The sequence below is a fragment of the Lytechinus variegatus genome, chromosome 2, assembly GCF_018143015.1.
Source record: "Lytechinus variegatus isolate NC3 chromosome 2, Lvar_3.0, whole genome shotgun sequence".
Taxonomy (NCBI): Eukaryota; Metazoa; Echinodermata; class Echinoidea; order Temnopleuroida; family Toxopneustidae; genus Lytechinus; species Lytechinus variegatus.
In genome coordinates this window covers 48,556,457-48,579,540 of record NC_054741.1, presented here as the reverse complement: position 1 = coordinate 48,579,540, position 23,084 = coordinate 48,556,457, and the positions used below count along the sequence as shown (strand labels likewise).

The following is a 23,084-nucleotide window of genomic DNA, read 5'->3' as shown; positions in this document are numbered from 1 at the left end:
TTATTTGTTATGTTCATGTTAAAATACATTGTTATGAAGAAGAAAATAAATAAATCAAATAAAAAATCAAATCAAATTCCAAGTCCGACGACTCTTATGAATAAGCGGTTACAAATCGACATGCCAAGTAACACACTTCGTGTAATTTTTATGATTCGGCCTGGTAGATTGATTTTATTGGGCAAGTCACTACAACATATACAGTAACATTAAAACAACAGGCTTGCAGATGATGACCCACAAAAGATCGAAAGCTTATTTCCAGTGGGGTCGGTCCTCGATACGTATTACGATTAGGGCCGAAGCCAAAAGCATTTTGTTGGGGGAGGGGGGATGTACCAGCTAAATTTGACGCAACAGCTCTAACGTGCGCACTTTCGCCTGATGAGGGGATGTGCCCCCAGTGGCGTACCGTGGATAACGGCATGGGGGCACCAGCAAAAAAAATGAGCTGAAAACTTTTGATATTCAGACGTTTCAGACCTGAAAAGGGGACAGAATTACATCTAAACATATAAAGTCATTGTTATCATGAACATGGTATGTATCTCACTAATCAAAAATTGCGAGCGCGAAGCGCGAGCTGAAAAATTAGCTATATTTATACATGATGGGCATTCTAAGGCTTTTCTGTAGGAATTCATTAAGACCATTCATATCTATTAACCAAATGATGCGAGCGCGAAAACGTAATATTTTGGTGCCATTTGATCCCTTTGAACAGGAATATTTATCTCATTAAACAGACAATATGCGAGCACCAGGAGTGATGAACACATAGGCCCTAGGCAAAATATGTTTCATAGAGATATGAAATTAAAATATTTCTTATGTAATTTGATAAATGTAACATAATGTCTTCTTCCCAACTATGTAACTATGTTTCTCCCCCCCCCCTTTAAGGGCTTAAGGTCATTGTTAGAGATCAGCGGAGGTTAAATCTGACTTACATCTTAATTTTAAAATGAGGCTTTTGGTAAGATATAACACTGGCGAGAGTTTAATGCTTAAATCATGATTTTTGAAAGTGCTATAATACTACTACCAATAGACATGTAAAATTCTTCTGATGGCAGCCATTTTGGATTTCTGCAAATTAGACGTCTTTCCAGTACTGAGATTTTTTTGGACTTTAGGGGACTTCAGGGAAATGCATTGTGGTAAAACATATATATGATGAAGACTCAATAAGTCAATATAATTTTTAGCTAGTGGAGATTTCTGAAAAAGACAAATATTCATCTTTAATGTACCGAGAATACCTGACATCTTCTCAATAATTGCTTTTCCAATGTTTTCGGAGGCCTATAAATGACGCCAGCAATAAGTGGTTTTGATATCTTGGTAGAAGCAAATTAATTTAAAGTGATTGATAATCACCTGTACGTAAAACATCAATGATATTGAATGCAATATCATTTTGGACATAAAAGCAAAAAAAACAACAACGTATCATCATGTTGACATACACAACTGTTATAAGTCTATTTCATAACGCCTTATACAATTTCGACACAATGAGGCGTTGGAGCACATTCATTACTTTAATAACAAAAAATACATAGGCCTTTAATCAAAACACAAACCATCAGCTATGCATCTAGTCATGTGATCCATCGCAGATTTAGACATAGAATAGGTCAAAAGTCCTCGCATCTTTATGTAAAAGAAAAGGAAGAGAGTTTTCAAATTAAAGGTGTCAGTTTAATGAGTGTGATGGTGAGCATAAATGCAAAGGGATGCATGCATTCAACGATTTGTGACATTAGTTTTAAGCCCCCTCCCCCTTTTTTTCTGGGGGGGGGGCAAGGGGCATGTGGTGTATACTGTCAGAAAGTAAAAAAAAGGGGATATATAACAGGAAGAACAAGAATAATGAACATCAATCTGTAAAACGAGGTAAGCCCGCTATCATAAGGACCACTTGTCTGGTAATAATATCCGCTAGTCATAACGTGTAAGTTCCTATACCTGAAAGTTCGCCAGTCATAAAACGGAAAAGGGGCCAATAGTCGTACACTCTAAAAAATGAAGTGCTAATTTAGCTCTTAAAGAGCGTGAATAGTGACTGCACTTCGGAGTGCTGATTTGTTTAGTTCAAATTTGAACGAGAAAAATCAGCACTCCGAAGTGCAAGTCACTATACACGCTCTTTAAGAGCTAAATTAGCACTTCAGTTTTTAGAGTGTAAATTCATAGGACCATGAGTCATAAGGTCCGATGTTCATAATGCAAGATGAGGGTCGTTACTCATAACCGTCCATAAAAGCCATTGATCATAAGGGTAGCTAGTCATGATTAACAAGGAGGGTCGCTATTCATAATGCTAGATGAGGCTTGCTACAATGTAAAACAAGAAATTTGTTGAAATTACTCAATAAAATTTTGGCAAAAAATTGCCTTAATTTTATCAATTATAATTTTATCAAGTGTTTATGACTTTGGCAGTTTTAAGTAAAATTTACTTATTTTCTTTGCATCCATTTTACTCAAGAAAATTAAATTATAATAACTTAATTCAATTAAGTAAAACTATCACTAAAATATTTGAAAAAAAATTAAATGGGGGAGTGGACTTTCGTGATTCGAAAGTCCGTTCCCCGGTTGTCCCATGTGGCATCATTTTCATCTTAGACATCGTTTATTCAAAATTAATTAGACTTGTCACTTACCTGTACATGTATATGTGCTGACATTGATATTTATACACGATCGTTTCATTCTTACAATTAAACAGTGAGAATATATAAACATTTTCCGAAAACCTAAAAAACCCTGAAATTTTCTGCTAAATGACTATTTAATGTTGCTCTTTCTTTGATTCAGCAAAAGAATACAATAGTAAGCACACCCTTAACCAAAACAATTTCAAACACAAATAGATATGACAGTTATTAAAAAACAATATTAACTTGCTGTAATGAATATTCATGCATTATTTAAATAAGGCGTTAATTGAAAGATGTAAGTACATTCAACATGATTTTATAAGTAATTATCATCTTTGCCTAATTGAGTTAGATTTACTCAACCAAAGCAAGCTAGCAATACGTGAATTTTCTTAAATGTATATTGAACCCAAACATTGCCAAATAAATCAAGTAAATCAAAAGACGAGTTAAAAATGAAAAATAATTACAAATTGTAAATTCTACTTAAATACATTAAGTGTTAACTACTGATTCAGATTTTCATTTTTTTTTACAGTGTAGTAATAAAAAGGAAGATGGTATATAATCATTAGGGTCGCTAGTCATAGTAGAAGAGGGTCGCCAGTCACAGGGGAAGAGGTTCGCGAGTCAGGTCGCCAGTCAAAATAGTAGAAGAGGATTGCTTGTCATAATATGGTATTGTGATGACCTGGTGAACGCACGGACATTTTGAGAGCTCCCGATATTTCAACAAAATTTGGTGAAAATATCCCTTAAACAGTTGCATATCCGTGAATATGGATAGAGGAATGCGAGATTACAACCTAAGGGCGCAGCAGAAAGGAAAATCTCAATCTACTGCCGCAACTAAAAGCAAAAACAGTGAGGCAAATGCTACAGAAAGTGAGCAGTCCACCACTACCACTACAGGCGCCATGACAGGTGACACGTCATTGCACGAGGAACGCAGCGCTCAGGGAGCAGCCATGATACCCCCGGAACTCGCTTCTTTTATGCTAGAGTCAAGGGCTTCATTCACACAATTAAACGGTAAGCTGGATAAATTTATGGAAGAAATGTCTACTATGAAAGCAGATCTTGCTAATACTAACCACAAAGTATCAGATCTTGAAACGGGTCTTACTCTTACTTCTGATAAAGTTTCAAGTATTGAAAACACTTATCTTCCCCAGTTGCGTTCCCAAATCCTCAAGAAAATAGAAGAACTTGATGAAAAACTACTACTGAATGAAATTCACGATAGGAAATCTAACTTGCTCATTTATGGAGTTCAACAGAGAAATGAGAAGGAAAACACCTACGATGTGGTGCATGAAGTGTTTGTTCATTTTATGGGAATATCAAAGGAAGAAGCGTCCCGGATCCCTCTTGTTAATGCGCACAGGCTACCCTCTTCCACCCGTGGAGTTGCAGAACCTCAACGTCAACCCCCAGCAATCATTGTCAGATTCGTCAGGATGATTGACCGTGATCGTTTGTTGTATGGATTTGAGCGACGACCACGTCAACACTCACCGACATCTACCCAGCAGCCTATCCCACAGCTTCAATCTTCCCCTTACAGTAAAGTTACCATACGCACCGATTTGCCCCCGAAAATGAAAAGGGAGAGGGGTAGATTGGCCTCAATCGCGTATTCACTAAGAAAGAAGGATCAAATGGCTACGAGAATCAAAATTGTTGGATCGAAAGTAATTCTACAAACACGCAAATTCTCGAGGAGTGCTGGAGCAACCCCTGAGAGCTGGTCTGTTTGGTCCGATCCCGGTAGCGAAAAGTAGTGATGTTTACAAATGTCAAAGAAATGTTTCAGAAGCAAATGTAAAGAAATCAGCTAACTCCTTAAAAAAAATCAATGAAATAATGCTTAAATGAAATATGTACTTGAAGAACAATGAAGAGTGTATTCACGCTGAATAACATCGATACATGAGATAAAATGGTCAGGCGGTGGAATTATGCATTTTTTGTTTTAAATGATATGTATCCTTTGGGGCATTTTTTCTTTCTTTTAAAGTTGCTACATGATCAAAATGGTGTGTTAAATGGATAACTAAGACGGCAAAATTTTGCAGATTATAAAACATGAAATTAATATTTATTGAAAGAAAGTGATGGAAGATAGGTAAAGCTGCTTGTCACTTTTCCTTTTCTTTATATTCATAAACAACTTTAAGGTTTGTGAAATCCCCCCCCCCCAGAATTGGCTGTAACTAAAGTTGTAACATATAATCATTACCTTTAAAACGGCAAGTAATTAGAGAGAAATGAGAAACGAATGTTTGTTTTTTTTTGCTTTCTTTTAAAGTTGCTACATGATCAAAATGGAGTTTTAAATGGAAAACTAAGACGGCAAAACTTTGCTGATTATAAAAATATGAAATTAGTATTTATTGAGAGAAAGTGATGGAAGATAAGGTGAAGCTGCTTGTCACTTTTCCTTTTCCTTATATTTATAAACAACTTTAAGGTTTGTGAAATCCCTAAACAGGTTGTAACTAAAGTTGAAACATGTAATCATTGGATTTAAAACGGAGAAATGAGGGGTTTTGATGTCCTTCTGTTTTTTTTTGTCCCCCTTATTTTATTTAATGATCAAATACTATGAAAAAATTTTAACATCGTTTGACTTGTGTATGTATAATGAGAACAAATGCTAATAAGCATCTAACAACAAGCCATTAAATAGGAACGTTGAACAACGATGAAATTATAGAATACAATGTAACAGAATGATGAATATTTTTTTTATTCAATTTGAAAATGCCTTTCACTTTTTTTCTCTATTTTTTACGGAAGTAGGGTGAACAAAAAATAATTATAAAGTGAAAAATTGGCATCAAAATTAGTTTTGAATCAAATAATTGAATTTGGCAGCATGTCCTTATAAAAAAAGAAGCAATAGACAGGTTACGAAGGATTGAATAAGTTGAAATAGAATAAAAAAAAACACATTTTTTTTAAACTGAATGTCCTTTACCTTATGTCACGAACATTTTAATGAATATTATAGAATGTGGTTCTAGTGTACATATATCGTTGCTGCAAATCACCGTTGGATAGGAAATGTTTAACAGGAAGTGATTGAAAGATTTAAATGAAGAAAGGGCAGAATGAAATGAAACAGAATGAGAATACTTTTAGATTCTCCAAATGGAAAGTCCTTCACGTTTCTTCTTTTCTTTAAAAATATCATCATTAAATCATTACCTGTATGTGTAGTAAAATGGTTGCATTGGTATAGTTATTTTTCTTTCTTTTTTTGAGCAAATAATAGTATTCAACCGAAAGATCATGTTATAAAGAAATGATAGAAAGATGACGGAGTGAGAAGAAGGTCTTTTATTTGTTTGTTGTCCTTGTTTTTGTTTTTTCGATTTAAAGACCTTCAATTTCTTGTAGGTTTTCTTTCCTCTTTTTCTTTTGTAAAAGAGGGAAAGAAAATGTTAAAAGACGTTTACAATGACTGATTAGAATACTCAAAGCTGAACCAAAGTATTATAAAAGTATGACAGCAAGTCTTGGATGGAATGAAATTTTAAAAAAAATTATGACAAAAAAATGCTTAATTACAGCTGTTTTGATATTAAGTCATCTTTAGAAAGAAGTGTTGAAAAGATAAAGAAAGGATTTTATTGACTGAAGAAAAAAAAATCACTTCACATAATCTCCTTGCATATAAATATAAAATTACAAAAGAATTATTTAGGTCTTAATTCCTATACTTGTATTTGTATAGATAATGTGGTATGATTTCGTCTAACAGCTTCAAACGCATGCATAAATAATCTCTTTTCTTCTCTTAATGCAACTAATAATTTCAAATAAGGAATACTCACTTGTTAAATGTATCTGATAAATGTACATGCATAACATCTTGCGTGTCAATTTTTTGGTCTTCTATTTCCATGAAAGGTTGTTGAGGTCAACTGTAAATAAATTATATTTTATATTGGAGTGCCTTTCCTCAAATGGAAAAAAATTGAAAAAGCTGGAGCTGTTATTTGTGTATTGCGTTCCTCTTGCATTTGTAACAAAAAATATAGACATTTTAAACGATTCTACAAAATCTGATGTAGAAGTTTAAGGTCTCGGACACGAGTCCATTATTTTTTGTTATTCCATCAACAAGGATATGCTTGACGTATATAGAAAATGCATTTAAAAAAATGTTATATGACGGTATCTAGAGAGTTGAGATACATAGATTTCATTCAATTCTTTTTTTCATATTATATAATTTTGTTTACATCAGATATAAAATTATTCAAAAAAAAAAATATATATAAGGCACACTCATTTGTATATATGTGTATATATACAGGTTTATAATGTATTCGCATGACACTTGCATGTCTATTTTTCAAGTCCTTGAAAGGTTTGCGAGGCCAAGTGTAAAGGATTTTTTTTTTCGTTTACCTATGTTTCAGTGTCTTTCCTCTGATTAAAAACAAGGTCTATAGTGGCATGAATAACGGTTTTCAATGGCTTTCAATAACTTGGAGTAGCTTGACCTTTATTTAAACTGCTCAGTTCATCATTGACCTGCTCTAATATGCAATGTTCTTTGTCACAAATATCTATGAATAATTATGATAATGATAATGACAAATTGCAGTTTAGAGGATAATGGAAAATAAAACCATAAATTCTTAGATGTTTTATTATCAAGGCTTGTTTAAATAATTTCATCAATCAATGAAAAAAGGTTAATCAGCAGGAGTTTTTGTAAATCACATCCTTAGACATGTTAGAGGGGGAAAAAGAAGCTAATTCAATGTTAAATTGAGTTTGAATAAATTATTTTTTATATAAGTTTGCATATGTCATAAACCTGTAAAGCATTTTTATTCATAGTGTTCCTAATTTAAGCAAGATGAATAATTTGTACATACACGTACAAATGCAAAATTACGTAGACCATGTACCAGTTTGATTTTAGATTAAGAATATTGTTGCAAAATTCGAACATTGACTCTTTTCACCTCCATTCACTTTACTGGAAAGTCTGCCCTGAATTGTTTGTATCAATGACTATGCCACTTTAAGTATTGTTATAGGGAGGCTTCCCATCTTCGTTATTATCTATGGGAGCTCACCCATGTTCGTTATGCATCTGTTCAGAACGCAAAGGTTAACATTTAGTAGACATTGTATATATGTAAATGTTAACCTGTTGAATCTTTGTTTGTCTGTAGATTTTTTCGTGTTCTCTATGTGCGTAACCAGTTTTTCTTCATCGAATTCTTCTCTCCAGGTCTTTGCCTCGTCCACACTCACGTGCAAGCGGTATCCATGGTCTCCACAGGAAGCGCTGTTTTTCATTTCGTGTTATTCTCACAAAATTCCCGGTCATTGAAAATCAACCTTTTGCAATGTTGAATGATGATGAGTTATACCATTTGTTTAGGCCGAATACTGAAACCCAACAGAAAAATTGCAACCTGCCGTATTTTGAAAACCTTGTATCCAAGGAAATGAATTTAGCTGTAGACTTAAACGATAATAATGACAATAATTATCACAGTTCAAATTACTTTACCATAAATCAATTTAAATCTCCGGAAAAGTCAGCGAATACATTTTCAATCATGCACATGAACATAAGGAGCTTGAGCTGCAACTTCGATAATTTACGTCTTTTAACGGATACATCTCCACAAACGAATTTGTCTGTAATCGCGTTAACCGAGACATGGTTATCTCAGGAATCTAATACTTTATACTCACTTCCTGGTTATACCTTTGTAGAAAATAATAGAGCTAATAGGAGAGGAGGAGGGGTGGGTCTCTATATTAATGAAAAAATAGAATATTTCATACATACAGATCTTAATTGTATGAATGAATTTGCTGAATCTATCGTTATTGAAATTCAAATCCAAAAATCTAAAAACATTATTATAGCGGTATTTTATAGACCTCCCAACTCCAACTCACATATTTTTTTAGAATACTTACAAGATTTTCTACGAAATCCAGTTTTTATAAATAAAGATTGTTATATAGCAGGAGATTTCAACATAGACATATCTAATACTAACCATAATGCCTCACAAGAATTTTTGGACATAATGATATCCTCATCTTTTTTACCATTAATTACAAAACCAACCCGGGTTACTAACCAATCTGCAACCCTTATTGATAATATTTTTTGTAATGTTACTCCTTTACCCGAGTCGGGAATTATTTTATCTGATATCTCAGACCATTTTCCGATATTTTCAAGAGTCCCGTTTAGGTTAACAAAAAATCATTCCCCGCAGCATAAGTTCCGAAAAGTAACGCCAAATAATATAGCGAGGTTGAAAGAAGGTCTAGAAGACACCGACTGGTCTGAGGTGTTCGGTTCGCAAGATACCAATACTGCATATAATATATTCATTAAAAATTTAACCACACACTTAGATAGACACGTACCACTAGTCAATAAATGCTACAATTATAAAAAGAGTCCAAGACTTCCTTGGATATCGAAATCAATATTACGGTCAATAAATCGTAAAAACAACTTATACTATGCCGACAAAATAAATCGTTCAGAGAAGGCATTGCGCGTTATTTTTAATATGTCCTGGAGATCCCACACAGACCAATTGTTTATTGACAATAAAATCTTAAAAGTAAAAACATTATATCAATATAACTTGGGTCAATTTATGTATCAATTAAATAATAATATGCTACCATCAATCTTTGATTCTTCATTTAATAAAAACAAAACTATTCATAAATATCCTACACGTCAATCCGAGGAATTTCATTTTCCTCTACCCCGGACAATTCTTGCCAAATCCATCTTCACTTTCGAAGGCGCTCGACTTTGGGGCACTCTTGATAATACTATCAAAGATTCCCCAAGCCTAAATTCTTTTAAATTTAAGTTGAAAAAGTTTCTCCAAGATACTCGTTAGTTTTTTTAACTCTTCATCACTCATACATTATACTTTTCATATATATACTCAGCACTACGAGCTGTGAAATATGATATTTTTCGTTTTCCTGTTGATCCGTAAATTCGCTGTGAGTGTTGGGGCAAGAATCTGGAGACCACTGATCTTGCTATTTTCTCTCATTTCTATTTCTTTCTTTTTATTCTTTTAAACTATTCATTCAGATAGTTTTACGTTCAAATTTCTACCATGTTGTGTTTGTGTTTTGTTTATATTCTTCATACGTATGTTATAGGAGGCTGCATCCTACAAGCTTCGCTTTTTAGCAGCCTCCTCCGTTTCCGACCTGTTATCTTGAGTATTATACATAATAAGTTTCTTTGTTTTATTGATTATAATTATATCAAGATGTATGTAACAAAACTATTGTAAATGTAAATGATTGTTGGAAATGGAAAAAATAAATGAAATGAAAAATGAAATGAAATAATATAAAAGGGTCGCTGGTGAGAAGAGGGTCGCCAGTAATAACAGGAGATGAGTGTCGTTAGTCATTAGAAGAGGATCGCTAGTCATAATTGCAGAAGAGGTTCGCTAGTCATAATAGCAGAAAAGGGCCTCAAGTCATAATTACATAATAGAAAGGGAATGCCAGTTATTAGAGGGGAAGAGGGTTGCTAATCGTAATAGGGGAAGAGCTTCGCTAGTCATAATAGTAGAAGAGGGTCGCCAATAATTATAATAGGGGAATAGAATCGCTAGTAGTACAGTAGAGGGTCGTCAGACATAACAGTATAGCGGGGCCTTGAACTTGTGTAGGGCGCACAAAGATCATTTTATTTTGGGGTTAGGGGGTTAGTCCTACATATAATAACAAGAATATTATAAAATTTTAGTTTTATTTAAAAAAACGATAAGGTATCAAACAAGGCCTAAATAAAATAATGCAAGCGCGAGCTGATTTAAAAAAAATATTTCATGTATTTCGGACATGAAAGTTTAAGCAGTTGTTATCATCACCTCAATGCGTATCCAATTAAACAATTAATGCGAGGGCGAAGCTAAAGCTGGCGATTTCTGTATAATGATATCAAAAAGGTACATTTCCAGTGTCAGGTTAGAATATCAAAAATTTTCAGCTCGCACTTCGCGCTCGCATCGTAATTTTTGATGCGCATATAAATATACAATATTGATGTGAACGCAAAACGCGAGTTGTAACTTTTTGATATTCCAACTTTTGAACAGGAAACTTTCAGCACTCTTTGCAAATGTAGTCATGATTAGAATAAGAATCTGTGCGAGCACGAGTTTTTTTCCCTGACTTTTTAACGGGACATTTTAGCACTTTTTGTAACCACGAACAGAATAGGTATCTAAACAACTACTGCGAGTAGAAGCCAGCGTCAACAACTGCAGGGAAGGAATTTCAATGCTATGTACTCACCGACACCCTGCCCACTATACTTGACACATTTACCACAGTTCCTGCCAAAAATGACAATAGATTATGCACCAATTTAAATGTCAATGGCGTATAGGTGATAAAGCTATATAGGACTTTTAAACGAAAGCAAAGTAGAGGGGAATCCATCCCAAATAAAACTTTGTTTTAAGACAAGTTGATTCAGTTAGGTAAAGGTTTGAACAATATTTGAAGAACAATAAGAAAGTTATTAATTTTAATTCAAATTGTAATTTTGTAAAGTTGTAAATATTGGTAATCACTATACCCATGGAGACTTCAAATTAGCCGCATATGACTGCGATGTCATAGTGATGCATGACAATGACTACTCTTTCATATACTTTAATTCATATAAAATGTCATTGTTTCCAGTTTTACAATACGCTACCTGGGTTATATTAGAATACTGCTCAAAGGGGAATGGGCACTTGATAAACAAAAAACCACATGTCCTATGCCTATGGTAAAGTTGTCCTTGCCCCTTGTTATAATTACTTACCCAGTTGCCGATTTGAAATCTACATAGTCTTAGGGATCTTGATTTTAAAGCAGTCATAACTTTCTTATTGCTTGTCCGAAACTTTCATCATTCTGTTTCATTTATTTGTCTCCTTTTCAACACAACATTAATTCAAACAACACAAAACCTTCTAGCTGTGCATTGCTGTCTTTGTAGCTTATAAGTTATCGATTGCAGGGCCGGTGTACGATTTGAAAAATTCACTTTTCTCTCCGGTTTGGTCTGTCTTCAAAATTTAGTAAAAAACCACGAATGAAAGCTATATACAATATGGATATTTTAATAAAACTTCGCTTTATTTTTTTCTGTGAACCATTACTTATGATAAATAGCAATGATGTATTTATATAGACCTATATATCCAGGGTAGCCAAAACTGCTGCTGTTATACTAGCATTGTGTCATAATCATGATTCTTCATACAAGAATGTGGATTTTTTTTTTCTATTTTCTACAGCTTTGTTTGACTAGGTTGGGGATCATCCGACATATCAGGCATACGAGATATGGATGCGGAGGTTGATGTCATGTTTCCACTTTCCTTTTAAATATTATTATCAGATCATTCTGTATGTCTCATGAATGCACAAAAGTAAGCTGCAGCATGGGTGGATCCGGGATATTTAGGATCAGAGCACTTTGGCCCAACATACAAAATACCATAATAGGTTGTGCTCCTCTTGTATCCCCGTTTCGAAGAATAAAAATATATTCTTAAAAATAAAGACAGATTTTTGTTTTTGCTTTTAGCTGAACCCCCCCCCCCCCTCATAACATCAATATTGATTTGGAATAGCACATCACAGAAAAAAATGTATTTTTTATGATGGTATACCATACGGAAAAAAATTGGGGGAGAAAGGTGACATTGTCAGCTTGTTCACAATGAGACATACATCGTTTTAACCAGAATCAAGGACGAACAACTTTGTTATTTTATTCCCATTCAAAAGTTTTGTTTATTTGTTTGAAATTAGTATAGTTATTGAAATCATATTTATTTGAAGCCCGAAGCAAGCCTAATCTTACCCTTGGTCTTGATCAGGTATGGTGCGAGGAGATGGGTTAGCAGAAGGGGCGCCCTCACGTTGACTACAAAAACTCGATCAAAGTTTTCCAAGATCACGTTCTCGACTGAATCATTGAGATATACACCCGCATTATTGATCTACAGAGAGTCGAAGAATTATTGTTTTGTATGCATGGTAATTCCATTTCGAAAATGAAAAACTTGTTGTGTGAGACGCTAACCAGTGCCCCGTCTTACAAAGAGTTGCGATTGATCCGATCAATCACAACTGTGCATGGACGGCGCCAGCAACGTCAATATCTATTATGCATGTTTGGTCAAAATATTTTCTAACTATGATGTATGTTCATGCATTCATTGATTTCTTGTAAATAAACTGTCATGAAAAGGGAATTTAATTACTTGTTGTATAATCAATATTGAGACATAAATAACTCGCCAATCAAAATGCGAGCGTGCATCGCTAGCTGATACCTTTTAAAATCAGACCTGAAAGGGATATTTTGCAAACTTTATGGAATACACGAAAAAAATAGGGAAATCAAAATTTGCGAGCGCGCAGCGCGAGCAGAAAATGTCATGAAACTGACAATTTTACAGAGCACTTTTTAAAAATCAATTTGTAAATCACACAAGACAATGAAAGTTCGATTTCTGAGGTGAATTATGTTTTGTATATTGACTTAAAAACTTGATATTTAAACTCCATATTGAACGAGATATGTAAATCACCTAACAGGCAATGCGAGCGCGAAGCGCGAGCGAAAATTTTATCTAGTGACATGAAAGATTCTTTTGTTTTCCAAGTCTTCCCCTCATCTTATTCTATTCACTCGTCTTCCTCCTCTTCTTTTTTTTCTCCAATCTTCCCTCTTTTTCTTCTTTCTTTTCCCTTTTCCTTTTTTTTTCTCCGCCAATAGGGGGGGGGGGCGAGCCCCTCGCCCCCCTGGATCCGCTTATGCTTCATAAAACTCGGTAGGAATGTTCTGGAAAAAGAATTGCTAAATATCGGGAAAGGATTACCCCTTACCAGCACATCGATCTGGTTGAATTTCTGGATGGTTTGTTCTGCAGTTTTTCTGACATCAGACTCCACCTCGAAATCAGCTTGAATCATTAGAATCTGAGGATGCAATGAAGGATGCTCAGTCCAATTGTTTAAGTTCTTGCATTTTTTAATAAACCTAACTTTATATGATAAATTACAAAAAAAAAACAAGTGGGGATATGACATCCTCAGCCCCTCTAATGAATATTCACGAGGACACTCATGCCTAGAACTGTTTCACCGTAATAATACAAATCTTTAAAATTCAATAACTTTGTTCTTTGTTATCCGATTTTGATCAAATTTTCAGCATTTCACTCCGTTAATATCACTCCCTTTATTGAAGTATAAATATCTTCTGCCCGGAGCATCTCTTTAATTTGTAATGCATTATCGATGCATTTAATCATAACTTAGTATGGTAGCAATTATATCAGCAGTGACAAAAGTGTATTTACTAAAAACTAAAGATTCCGAGTTTCGAATCTCGAGTATCCAGTTTTGAGTTTAAAATTACACGGGGAGTAAGGGATTAAATACATTGGGAGCATTTGGGGACCCCAGATTAAAAATCCATGTTATGATATTAAAAACGATATAGTGTTCAAGTAGAACTTGGGTACAATATCCTAATTCTGATTTAATGGGTTAGGTGGTAGGTGGCCAAGAGAGACCGTTATCTGTGCAGACCACTGTAGTTTCATATTGATGAACAGGCCTCTATCATACGAATGCCATCATAAAAATTTACAATATTTCACTAATGTCTTATTCATTGAAGTCGTTACCAAGTAAGTGAGGCAATACTGAGGGGCCATATATGGCGTAGCGGTAAAAAAAGTTGTGAGCGAGCAAAAGAATTCGACATATCTTTATTACAAAAACCCAATTTTGTGATCGATTTTGACATAGTATTCATTACATAATATCATGGTTCTCCCTTCTCTCTCCCCCCCTTTTTTTTTGGGGGGGGGGGGTCGGGGGTTCTTGCAAGTGTCCGCATGCCCCTTCCCCATCTGTACGCCACTGGCAATAAGCATATCTTATTTTTGTCGAGCCGTCTCGCAACACTCAGTATCGTAATGAGCCAAAAAAATCGAGGGGGCCAGATATGGCGCATTTCGGGCATTTTTTTTTTAAAGTTGCAAGCAAGCAAACATTTTGACATGTTTTCTTTATACCAAAATCTCAAATTTGTGATAGATTTTCACATAATATCCAAACAAAATTATACAATATTTCACTGGCCCTTCTCTCTTTTCTCCCTTTCCTATCCTCTTCTTGGTCGTGAAAATTTGGAGCAAGCGCCCCGAGCCCCCGCATATGTACATCACTGAAAATAAGCATACCTCATCTTTGTCGAGCCCTCTCTCAACACCTGTAAGACAATATGAAAAAATAACAACGATTTCATTATGACAACCAGAATTGAGATTTTCATAATTGTCATTGCAATAGAACAACACTTTTAACAAATTGTGATCTTTTTGCATATCTGCATTCAACAGAACATAAAAAAATAGCAACCCATTCCCACTTTTTTCAGTGTCATTTTAACTATTTATAAAAATTAATAAGGGGTACTGGTGTTTTAAAGGGGATTGTCGGTAAAAAAATATTGACAAGTTCCCCCCCCAAAAAAAAAATCATTATAAATAAATTAAATAAATAAGTATATAAACAAATAAATAGATAGATAAATAAATAAATAGATTTATAAATAAATGAATAAATAAATAGATTTATAATTAAATAAAAAAATCATAAATTAATAAATCAATAAATAAACATTACATGATAAATAAAAGGTTATTACTCCCGCCAAAAACTCCATCATTTGGGAGCAATAACCTTTTTGTCTGGTGGATAACATACGCAGCACCCCATGAAAAATCTTTTGGATTCATTTAAAGAAAGTTTTATGAAATCAAAATCAGTTTACATTTATCTGTGACTTGTTGCAGTGCTTCCATGTTGCGTCCTGTTAGAGCGAGTCGACATCCGTATGAAGCAAAAAGGCGAGCAACGTCTGCTCCTATTCCCGAGCTAGCTCCTATATGTTTAGTTCAGAGAGAGAAATTGATCACGTGTTGGGCGATCTATACCCAGGGGGGGGGGGCACTTCCATTCACGAGTGGATACCATGCGCGACCATGGGGTCTCGAAAAGCACCCTAAACACGTAATTTCCATATTCTGAAAATGCACCCCTTAACAAGTATTGGCGTGTGAAACCCTACCCTTAACAAGACAGTATTGGAAACAAAACGATACTCTTGGCAAATATTTCCTGAAATGAACCCCTAAACAAGTACAGGAATGTTTTATTGTTACGGGTCATTCGGCCGTCGGCTTTGGTTTAGTACGACCCCACCTTCTACACCTCGCGCAAATCGGACTCTAAACACGAAGTGTTGGGGCAAAAAGGACATCTTTTATAAAACATTTTAATTTGTTTTATCATCCCCGCAAATTTGACCCTAAACACGTAATCTTCCTAGCGAATTAGATACCCTTTTTTCATTATTTTTGTGTTTTTGACACCCTTTTCACGTTACGTACGTAACGTGCCCTGTCGTGAAAAAGACATCCTTTTTACGTGTTTTTTTGGTCGCGCATGGTATCCACTCGTTAATGTAAGTGGCCCCCCCCCCCCCGGGGATCTATATCAGCTTTTGGGGAAAGCAATCAGTGTGTGCAGCATGGGTATATTGTAGGACCTTTTTTTTCAAATTACTATGTAAATATCCTAAACATAGGATATTAGGATTTCGTTAAGGAAACGCAGTCCCTTATTTTTTGTTTCAAAATCATAACTGCCGCAATTTCCCCCTTTTATAATCATATTGTTTTATAGTAATCTAGCATATCGAAATTTAGAAAGTCATATTAATGCAATGTCGGTGTTTGTTCCCTCTTTCCCTTGATGGGAATAACAAAAATGAATAGAGTCACTGATATCCTAATCTGAAATCTTGAAATTGTATGAGGAATTAAAAATAAGGCAATAAGAAAGCTAACGCAATTCATAATTAATCGGATGTGTCTTTTGCGCATCTCTTCCTGAGCATAATGTTTGTCTGGGGTATCATAACGTGACTGAAAATATTGCACCATTGTTCATTGATCGAATTCACATGACTAAAATTAATTAGTCTAAGAATTTTATTGAAATTCGGAATCGAACATGTTTGATCCATCTGCATGTATAATGGGGGAGGGGGTCGATTTTAAAGTTATTATGTTTTGAATAGAAATGAGTCAAATTGAGACTCCTGAGGAATACCACAAGTGGTGTGATAGGCTAGGCACTCGATTGCACCCCCCCCCCTATAAAAAATGGGTTAATTACAGAATATTGACATAATTTGATATTTCAAAGGTCTCATTTCATCGTTCACAATTTTCTCTTGAGAGCACAATTTTCACCGCTTAAAAATAAAACTTGAACCTTGAGGTGTCTTTGACCATATAGGTCAAATTTTAATAAAACGTTTGAATGTCAGAAATACGTTACCTGTAACCAGGGCGACTTTATTCTTTAAAGAACACAATCCTGAAACTGGCGTTGCCATTTTGGATAATTGTCTCTGGAATATTTAGAAAAATAACAATAACATTCCTCCATGCACCTGCAGTCGTGTGTCTCTGGGCTAGGGGCGGTGAGGATGCCCCCGTTACACCCACAAATGTAATAACAACAAATGTAACAACACTTTACCCGCAAATATAATAACCCAAGTTACCCATTAATGTAATAATTTCATCCACAAATGTAATAATGCACTTTACCCACAACTGTAAGAATTACTTTACCCAAAGGCACAAATTTAAAGGACAAGTCTAGCCCAACAAAAACTTGATTTGAATAAAAAGAGAAAAATTCAACAAGCATAACACTGAACATTTCATAAAAATCGGATGTAAATAAAAGAGTTATGGTATTTTAAAGTTTCGTTTTATTTCACAAAACAGTTATATGCACATCTCGGTCGGTATGCAAATGGGGAACTGATGACATCACTCACTCACAATTTCTTTTGTATTTTATTATATGAAATATTTTTATTTTCTCCTCATTTTCATGTGAAATGAAGTTTCATTCCTCCCTGAACACGTGGAATTCCATTATTATAACATTTTGTGCTTCAGGCAAAGAGGTCCTAATCGTCAAATTCGTAAAAATTGAAATATTGTATAATTCAAACAATAAAAAATAAAAGAAATAGTTAGTGAGTGACACCATCGACTCTCTCTTTTGGATGTAACTGGCTCGTTCATATAAATATTTTGTTAAAAATAACCGAAAATTTGAAATGTCATAACTTTCTTATTTTATCGCTGATGTGGTTTACGGTACACCATGTGGAGTGTTATAGAAATAGTGGATAGAAATAGAGAAGAAATGGATGGGCGAGAAAGTGGAGATTTGAGAGTAGAGTGTTCTTTCTTGAAAGTGGTCCTGATGAAGACGGACAGTCATAACCTGTCCGAAACGTCGAGTCTCTCTACTGCTCACCATCTCTACTCGCCGACTCAAGCCAGCATCTCCTCATCATCATCTACTACTCAAGCTGTTCTCACTCATCAATTCCTTCTGGTTTACAGTCCTTAATTTCAGGACTACTTTCAAGGAAGAATACTCTACTCTCAAATCTCCACTTTCTCGCCTATTCATTTCTTCTCTTCTTATATCCACTGTTTCTATAACACTCCACATGGTGTACCGTAAACCACATCAGCGATTGTACATGCCACCATGCAAACCTTCAAACAACATCTTTCTTATTTTACATTCGATTTTGATGAAATTATCAGCATTGTGCTTGTCTGATTTTTCTCTATTGATTCAAATAAACTTTTTTCTGAGGTGGACTTGACCTTTAATATCAATTTGAAGGACTTTTGATGAATCTATTCCAAACTAAAACATTCATATAGCGCAAAAGCACAGTCTGTTCTCCACATCCGGTTATTTAAAGCATTTTACAAAATCTTCCAAAGACACGTACCTAGTCTTATTACTGTTGAATAACTGTTTTGTATGCGGGTCTATGTACGGGTGTATGTATGGCTGTATGAATGAATGTATGTTTGAGTTTTTGTTAGACGTACGTGTATCAATTAAGTATGATTATTTAGATCTGGGACCGACCTTCACCATTAGAAAGACGTGTGACCAGGGCTCGAACCTCTGCATCAATTTGTAACTTCCCAACAGCTTGGATTAAAAGGCGCACGCCACAACGCCCAGTTGTGGCGAAAATGGTAATATAATAATAATAATAGAACATCCATTAATCTTATCAAATATTAATGTTGAAAAACATGGAAATATAGCATAGTCTTTTCTCCAGACCCATTATTTCAAAATAACAAACTATTAAAAAAAATTCCAAATCTAAGACACAACAATCCTTCAAACTAAGAACCTGTAATAAAACAAAAGGTTTAGAACATTGTTACATTAATTTTGTTGGCGTTAATGCAAAATGTGAAGGGGAAAAGAGAGGGGGAGCGGAAAAGGAAAATAGGGTTATGGAACATTTGTACAGATGCATGCAGGCATAAAATCTCTGTGCCGCCTAGAAAAAAAATCGAAATCGAAATAAATGTTTTATTACAGGTTAAATGATATCATAAAGAAAGGCACACTTGTTTAAAGCTTGAACCATCCATCTTTTCATTTGATAAAATTGCATGCTTACGTCACCAGACCCCCTAGCCCCTGCCCCAACCCACAGCACCCCCCCCCCTTCGGTGAGTCAAACAATATTGAAGAGAGGGAAACACTAATTTCCAAGAGAAAATAAAGTTTGACACCTACATTTGGACATGGCCATGCACGGGTTACCCATTCCCCCAGATATATATATATATTTTATTTTTACTAATTTTTTATATCATGTATATTTATACTTGGTCCAAAGTAATACTGTCATAAGTATCATTTTTGATATGTTAAATGTGTAAAGTGGTTTAAAATGCTCACTATTCGACATTTTATCGGTCGCTATTATCTCTCTCGCATATGCCAACACCGTGCTGTACACAGGGACAAGTAACTGAAGCCAGGCCAATAAGTCTCGCGCTTCACGCTCGGTTTTATTTCCGCCCCACATTTTTTTTGACTTCCATTTCACCGTAATGTAAAAAAAAAAAAAAAATCTCGGTGATACCACTAAATCTGATATCTCTTCAATGGTTTTAAGGACCAAATCAAAATTTTAAGAAGATTTTAACGGTTTTGAAGATGGTTCCAGATAGCTGAAAATAAAAAGAAGGTGACAGGATGTTGTCGACTATAGCAGTCCTTAAACTATTAAATGACCATAATAATCATTAAAAAAATCCTGTTAGTATATAATCTTGCAGTAAAAGAATGATACTCAGATGATGAAAAGGCGATATTAATAATGTCCTTTATCCTAACGAAAAAGTTGATTTTAATGAAAAGAGAAAAATTCAACAAGCATATAACACTGAAAATTTCATCAAAATCGGATGTAAAACAAGAAAGTTACATTTTAAGTTTCACTTACTTTCACAAAACAGTTCAATGCACATTCTGGTAGGCAAATTAGGAGAATGATGACATCATCCACTCACTATTTCTTTTGTATTTTATTACATGAAATATGAAATATTCAAATTTCTCCTCATTGCCAAGTGAAACAATGATTAATTCCTCCCTGAACATGTGGAATTAGCATTGTTTAATACTATATGGTTCAGTAAAGTTGGTCCTTATTGTCAAATCTATAAAATGAAATATTTTGTAATTCAAAACTTGAATCAAACAATGAAAACAAAAGAAATAGTGAGTGATGGACATTATCGACTGTCTCAGGGCATGTCACTGAGATGTGCATAATTTATCATCATTGTTTTATGAAATAAAAGCGAAACTTTAAATTGCCATAACTTTCTTATTTTACATCTGATTTTGATTTTTCTCTACTAAAAAAGTTTATTCAAATCAACATTATATAGACTTGGCACCTTTAAAACAACCAACTAATATAATCCCGAAATGATGGGGGGGGGTGGGTTGAGCTGAACACGATAACATGTCAGTCAAGATTTAAATGTAATTTCCACGTTTTTGTACACGGGTACTGCCAACAAAATGAGGCGATTCAGCTTCGCTTTGTAGTATCAGTTAACCAGCCCCTCTACCCCCCCCCCCCTTTCCTTCCTCGATTCGCATCCATTTGCGTGCTTTGAAAATGCCGCTACCGGGTAGTAGAAATAACCCATAAATCCATTCGAGATTATAATGGTCCCGATATTTGGAACAATTTTCCACTTTATTGCTCAAGGGCTCAACTATATACTCCCTGTAAGCTGATCTTAAAAGAAACACCATTCAATCCTATGCATTACACTCTACACCTACACCTGCAATAATTGCACCCACTCTTGAATGAAGAAGTACATTTCATGAGGCCGCCATCATTATCAAGCCTAATCGCTCACGATAGTGGCCTCCTGCCGGCCTTCTTTTAAATTGCCTTTTGTTTATTGAGTTAATCATTATTGGTATGGCTTATACTTCAACAATATTATTTTTGTCATATACTACATTTGTACACAGTGGCGTACCGTGGGTCACGGCATTGGGGGGCACCAGCAAAAATTTTGAGCCACTTAGGGAGCGCGCGAAGCGCGCTCAGTTGCCAGGTATACTGACCTAATAGAGACATTTTAAGGACATGCAGTGACATTAAACGAATATGTATCTCACTGATTAAATAATGCGAGCACGAAGCGCGAGCTGAAAATTTGTGATATTTAGACCTAAAAAGAGCTGAAAATTTGTGATATTTAGACCTAAAAAGGGACATTATAAGCAATTTGTTTGTAATCATGATACGTACCTCTCGCTAAACAAACAATGCGAGCGCGAAGCGCGAGCTGAAATTTTTGTGTATATTGCCCCAAACAGGGATATTTTAAGGGCTATATTTTAGGAATCCATTAAGAGTATACATATCTCATCATAGTCATTTAATGCTATAATGCATGTTGTCATAGTCATACGCATCTCACTAATAAAAAAATACTGCGAGCGCGAAGCGCGAGCTGAAAATTTAAGAAATTCAGACCTGAAGAGGCTTGTTTCCAGGGATTCACTATTATAAGATCGTCCGTATTTCACTTACCAAATGATGCGAGCGCGAAGCGCGAGCTGAAAATTTTTCATATTGAGATCAGAAAAGTTAACATTTTAAGGACTGATTTTAGGAATTTATGAAGAGCAGACATCTCACCAATCAACTAATGTGAACGTTAGCACGGACAGGAAATGTTTTATATTAAGACCTTAAAATAGGGCAATCACTTTAAGTGGTCATGAAAAGAAGCAAATGTCACTACATAAAACAATAACTCGAATTGCGAGGAAATATATTTGGTGTACAGAACGGGAGGTTTTAGTACAAAAGGGCTATAGATCTCGTTAAACAGTCTATGCGAGCACCACGAACAGTGACACAGGCCCTGAGCAAATAATGTTTCATAAAGTGATGAAAAATGCTTTTTTTGTGATATAACATTACATAATGTAATTTAACATATTATAATGAACAATAATTTCTTCTTTCCCCACTACGTTTCTTTTCCTTTCTCCCTCTTTTTTCTCCTTTTCCCCGTTTTTTTTTTTTGCCAGCCGATTGGGGGGGCACGTGCCCCCCCATGCCCCCACCCGTAGTTACGCCACTGTTTGTACATATCAGGGGCCGCGCGGGGGGATGAGCCAAAAGTGTGTGTGGGGGGGGGGGGGGCCGGGGGGGGGGGCTGACCATGCAAAAAATCACAATCATATGGTAATTTCTACGTTTTGTGCACGGTTTCAACCCCCCCCCCCCGCTTCCGCGACCCCTGCATATTACTTTGTAAATGCATTGGATGCAGAAATAAAAGCAAGTAATCAAACCGGAAAACTATTCTCAGCTATAGGTATAACCCAATTTCCTTGCAGTACGTGCCACTGGCACTTCATGAAAAAGGGAGGTGTATCCCCCTTACATGCAAACAAAAAATGATAGTGGCTTACTTGCAGACAGAAGCCGCGTATAAGCACACGTAATAATCAACCAAATCATAAGATAATAAAATGAAAATATTGGCAGTTGAGATCAAGGTAATGATTGTTGATACTCATAGGGACAAGGGTAATGAATATTACTTAGAAAATGGGTATGGCACTAATTCGTGTTGCTCTTGCTTAAAATACATCTACAGAATTATGGTCCAATTCATACTTGAAACATTTTCCAACCTGTTTGATCAATTAAGTTAAAAAAAAGAAAAAAAGAATGAATAAAACAAACAAACACACGCACACACCCACACCACAAACTCACCTTGCTCAGAAAATGTCTACTTCAGCTGGCAGTATAAACGTACAGCTCGTTTTTACTAACAATACAATGCTACAGCATACAGC

At 35.1% G+C, this 23,084-nt stretch overlaps 1 protein-coding gene across 1 annotated transcript; it reads right to left on the bottom strand.

Annotated features, from left to right (window-relative positions):
* Positions 1-1,569: 1,569 nt before the first annotated feature.
* Positions 1,570-23,084, bottom strand: LOC121406841 (uncharacterized oxidoreductase SSP0419-like). Its single transcript, XM_041597711.1, has 8 exons — positions 23,002-23,084; positions 17,151-17,223; positions 15,577-15,687; positions 14,984-15,012; positions 13,617-13,709; positions 12,586-12,724; positions 11,016-11,056; positions 1,570-1,656 (listed from the first exon to the last, which is right to left on the bottom strand). Exons 2-8 carry the CDS (start codon positions 17,206-17,208, stop codon positions 1,570-1,572), a joined length of 558 nt encoding a protein of 185 aa, XP_041453645.1. The 5' UTR covers positions 17,209-17,223; positions 23,002-23,084.

Bases quoted from the DNA above. Each gene is read 5' to 3' on its own strand.
- LOC121406841 (XM_041597711.1), bottom strand. From the start codon at position 17,208: ATGGCAACGCCAGTTTCAGGATTGTGTTCTTTAAAGAATAAAGTCGCC. The intron at 15,688-17,150 runs GTAACGTATTTC...CTAAACATATAG, and splicing joins TAAAGTCGCCCTGGTTACAG to GAGCTAGCTCGGGAATAGGA. The intron at 13,710-14,983 runs GTATGCTTATTT...TTGCATCCTCAG, and splicing joins GAGGGCTCGACAAAGATGAG to ATTCTAATGATTCAAGCTGA.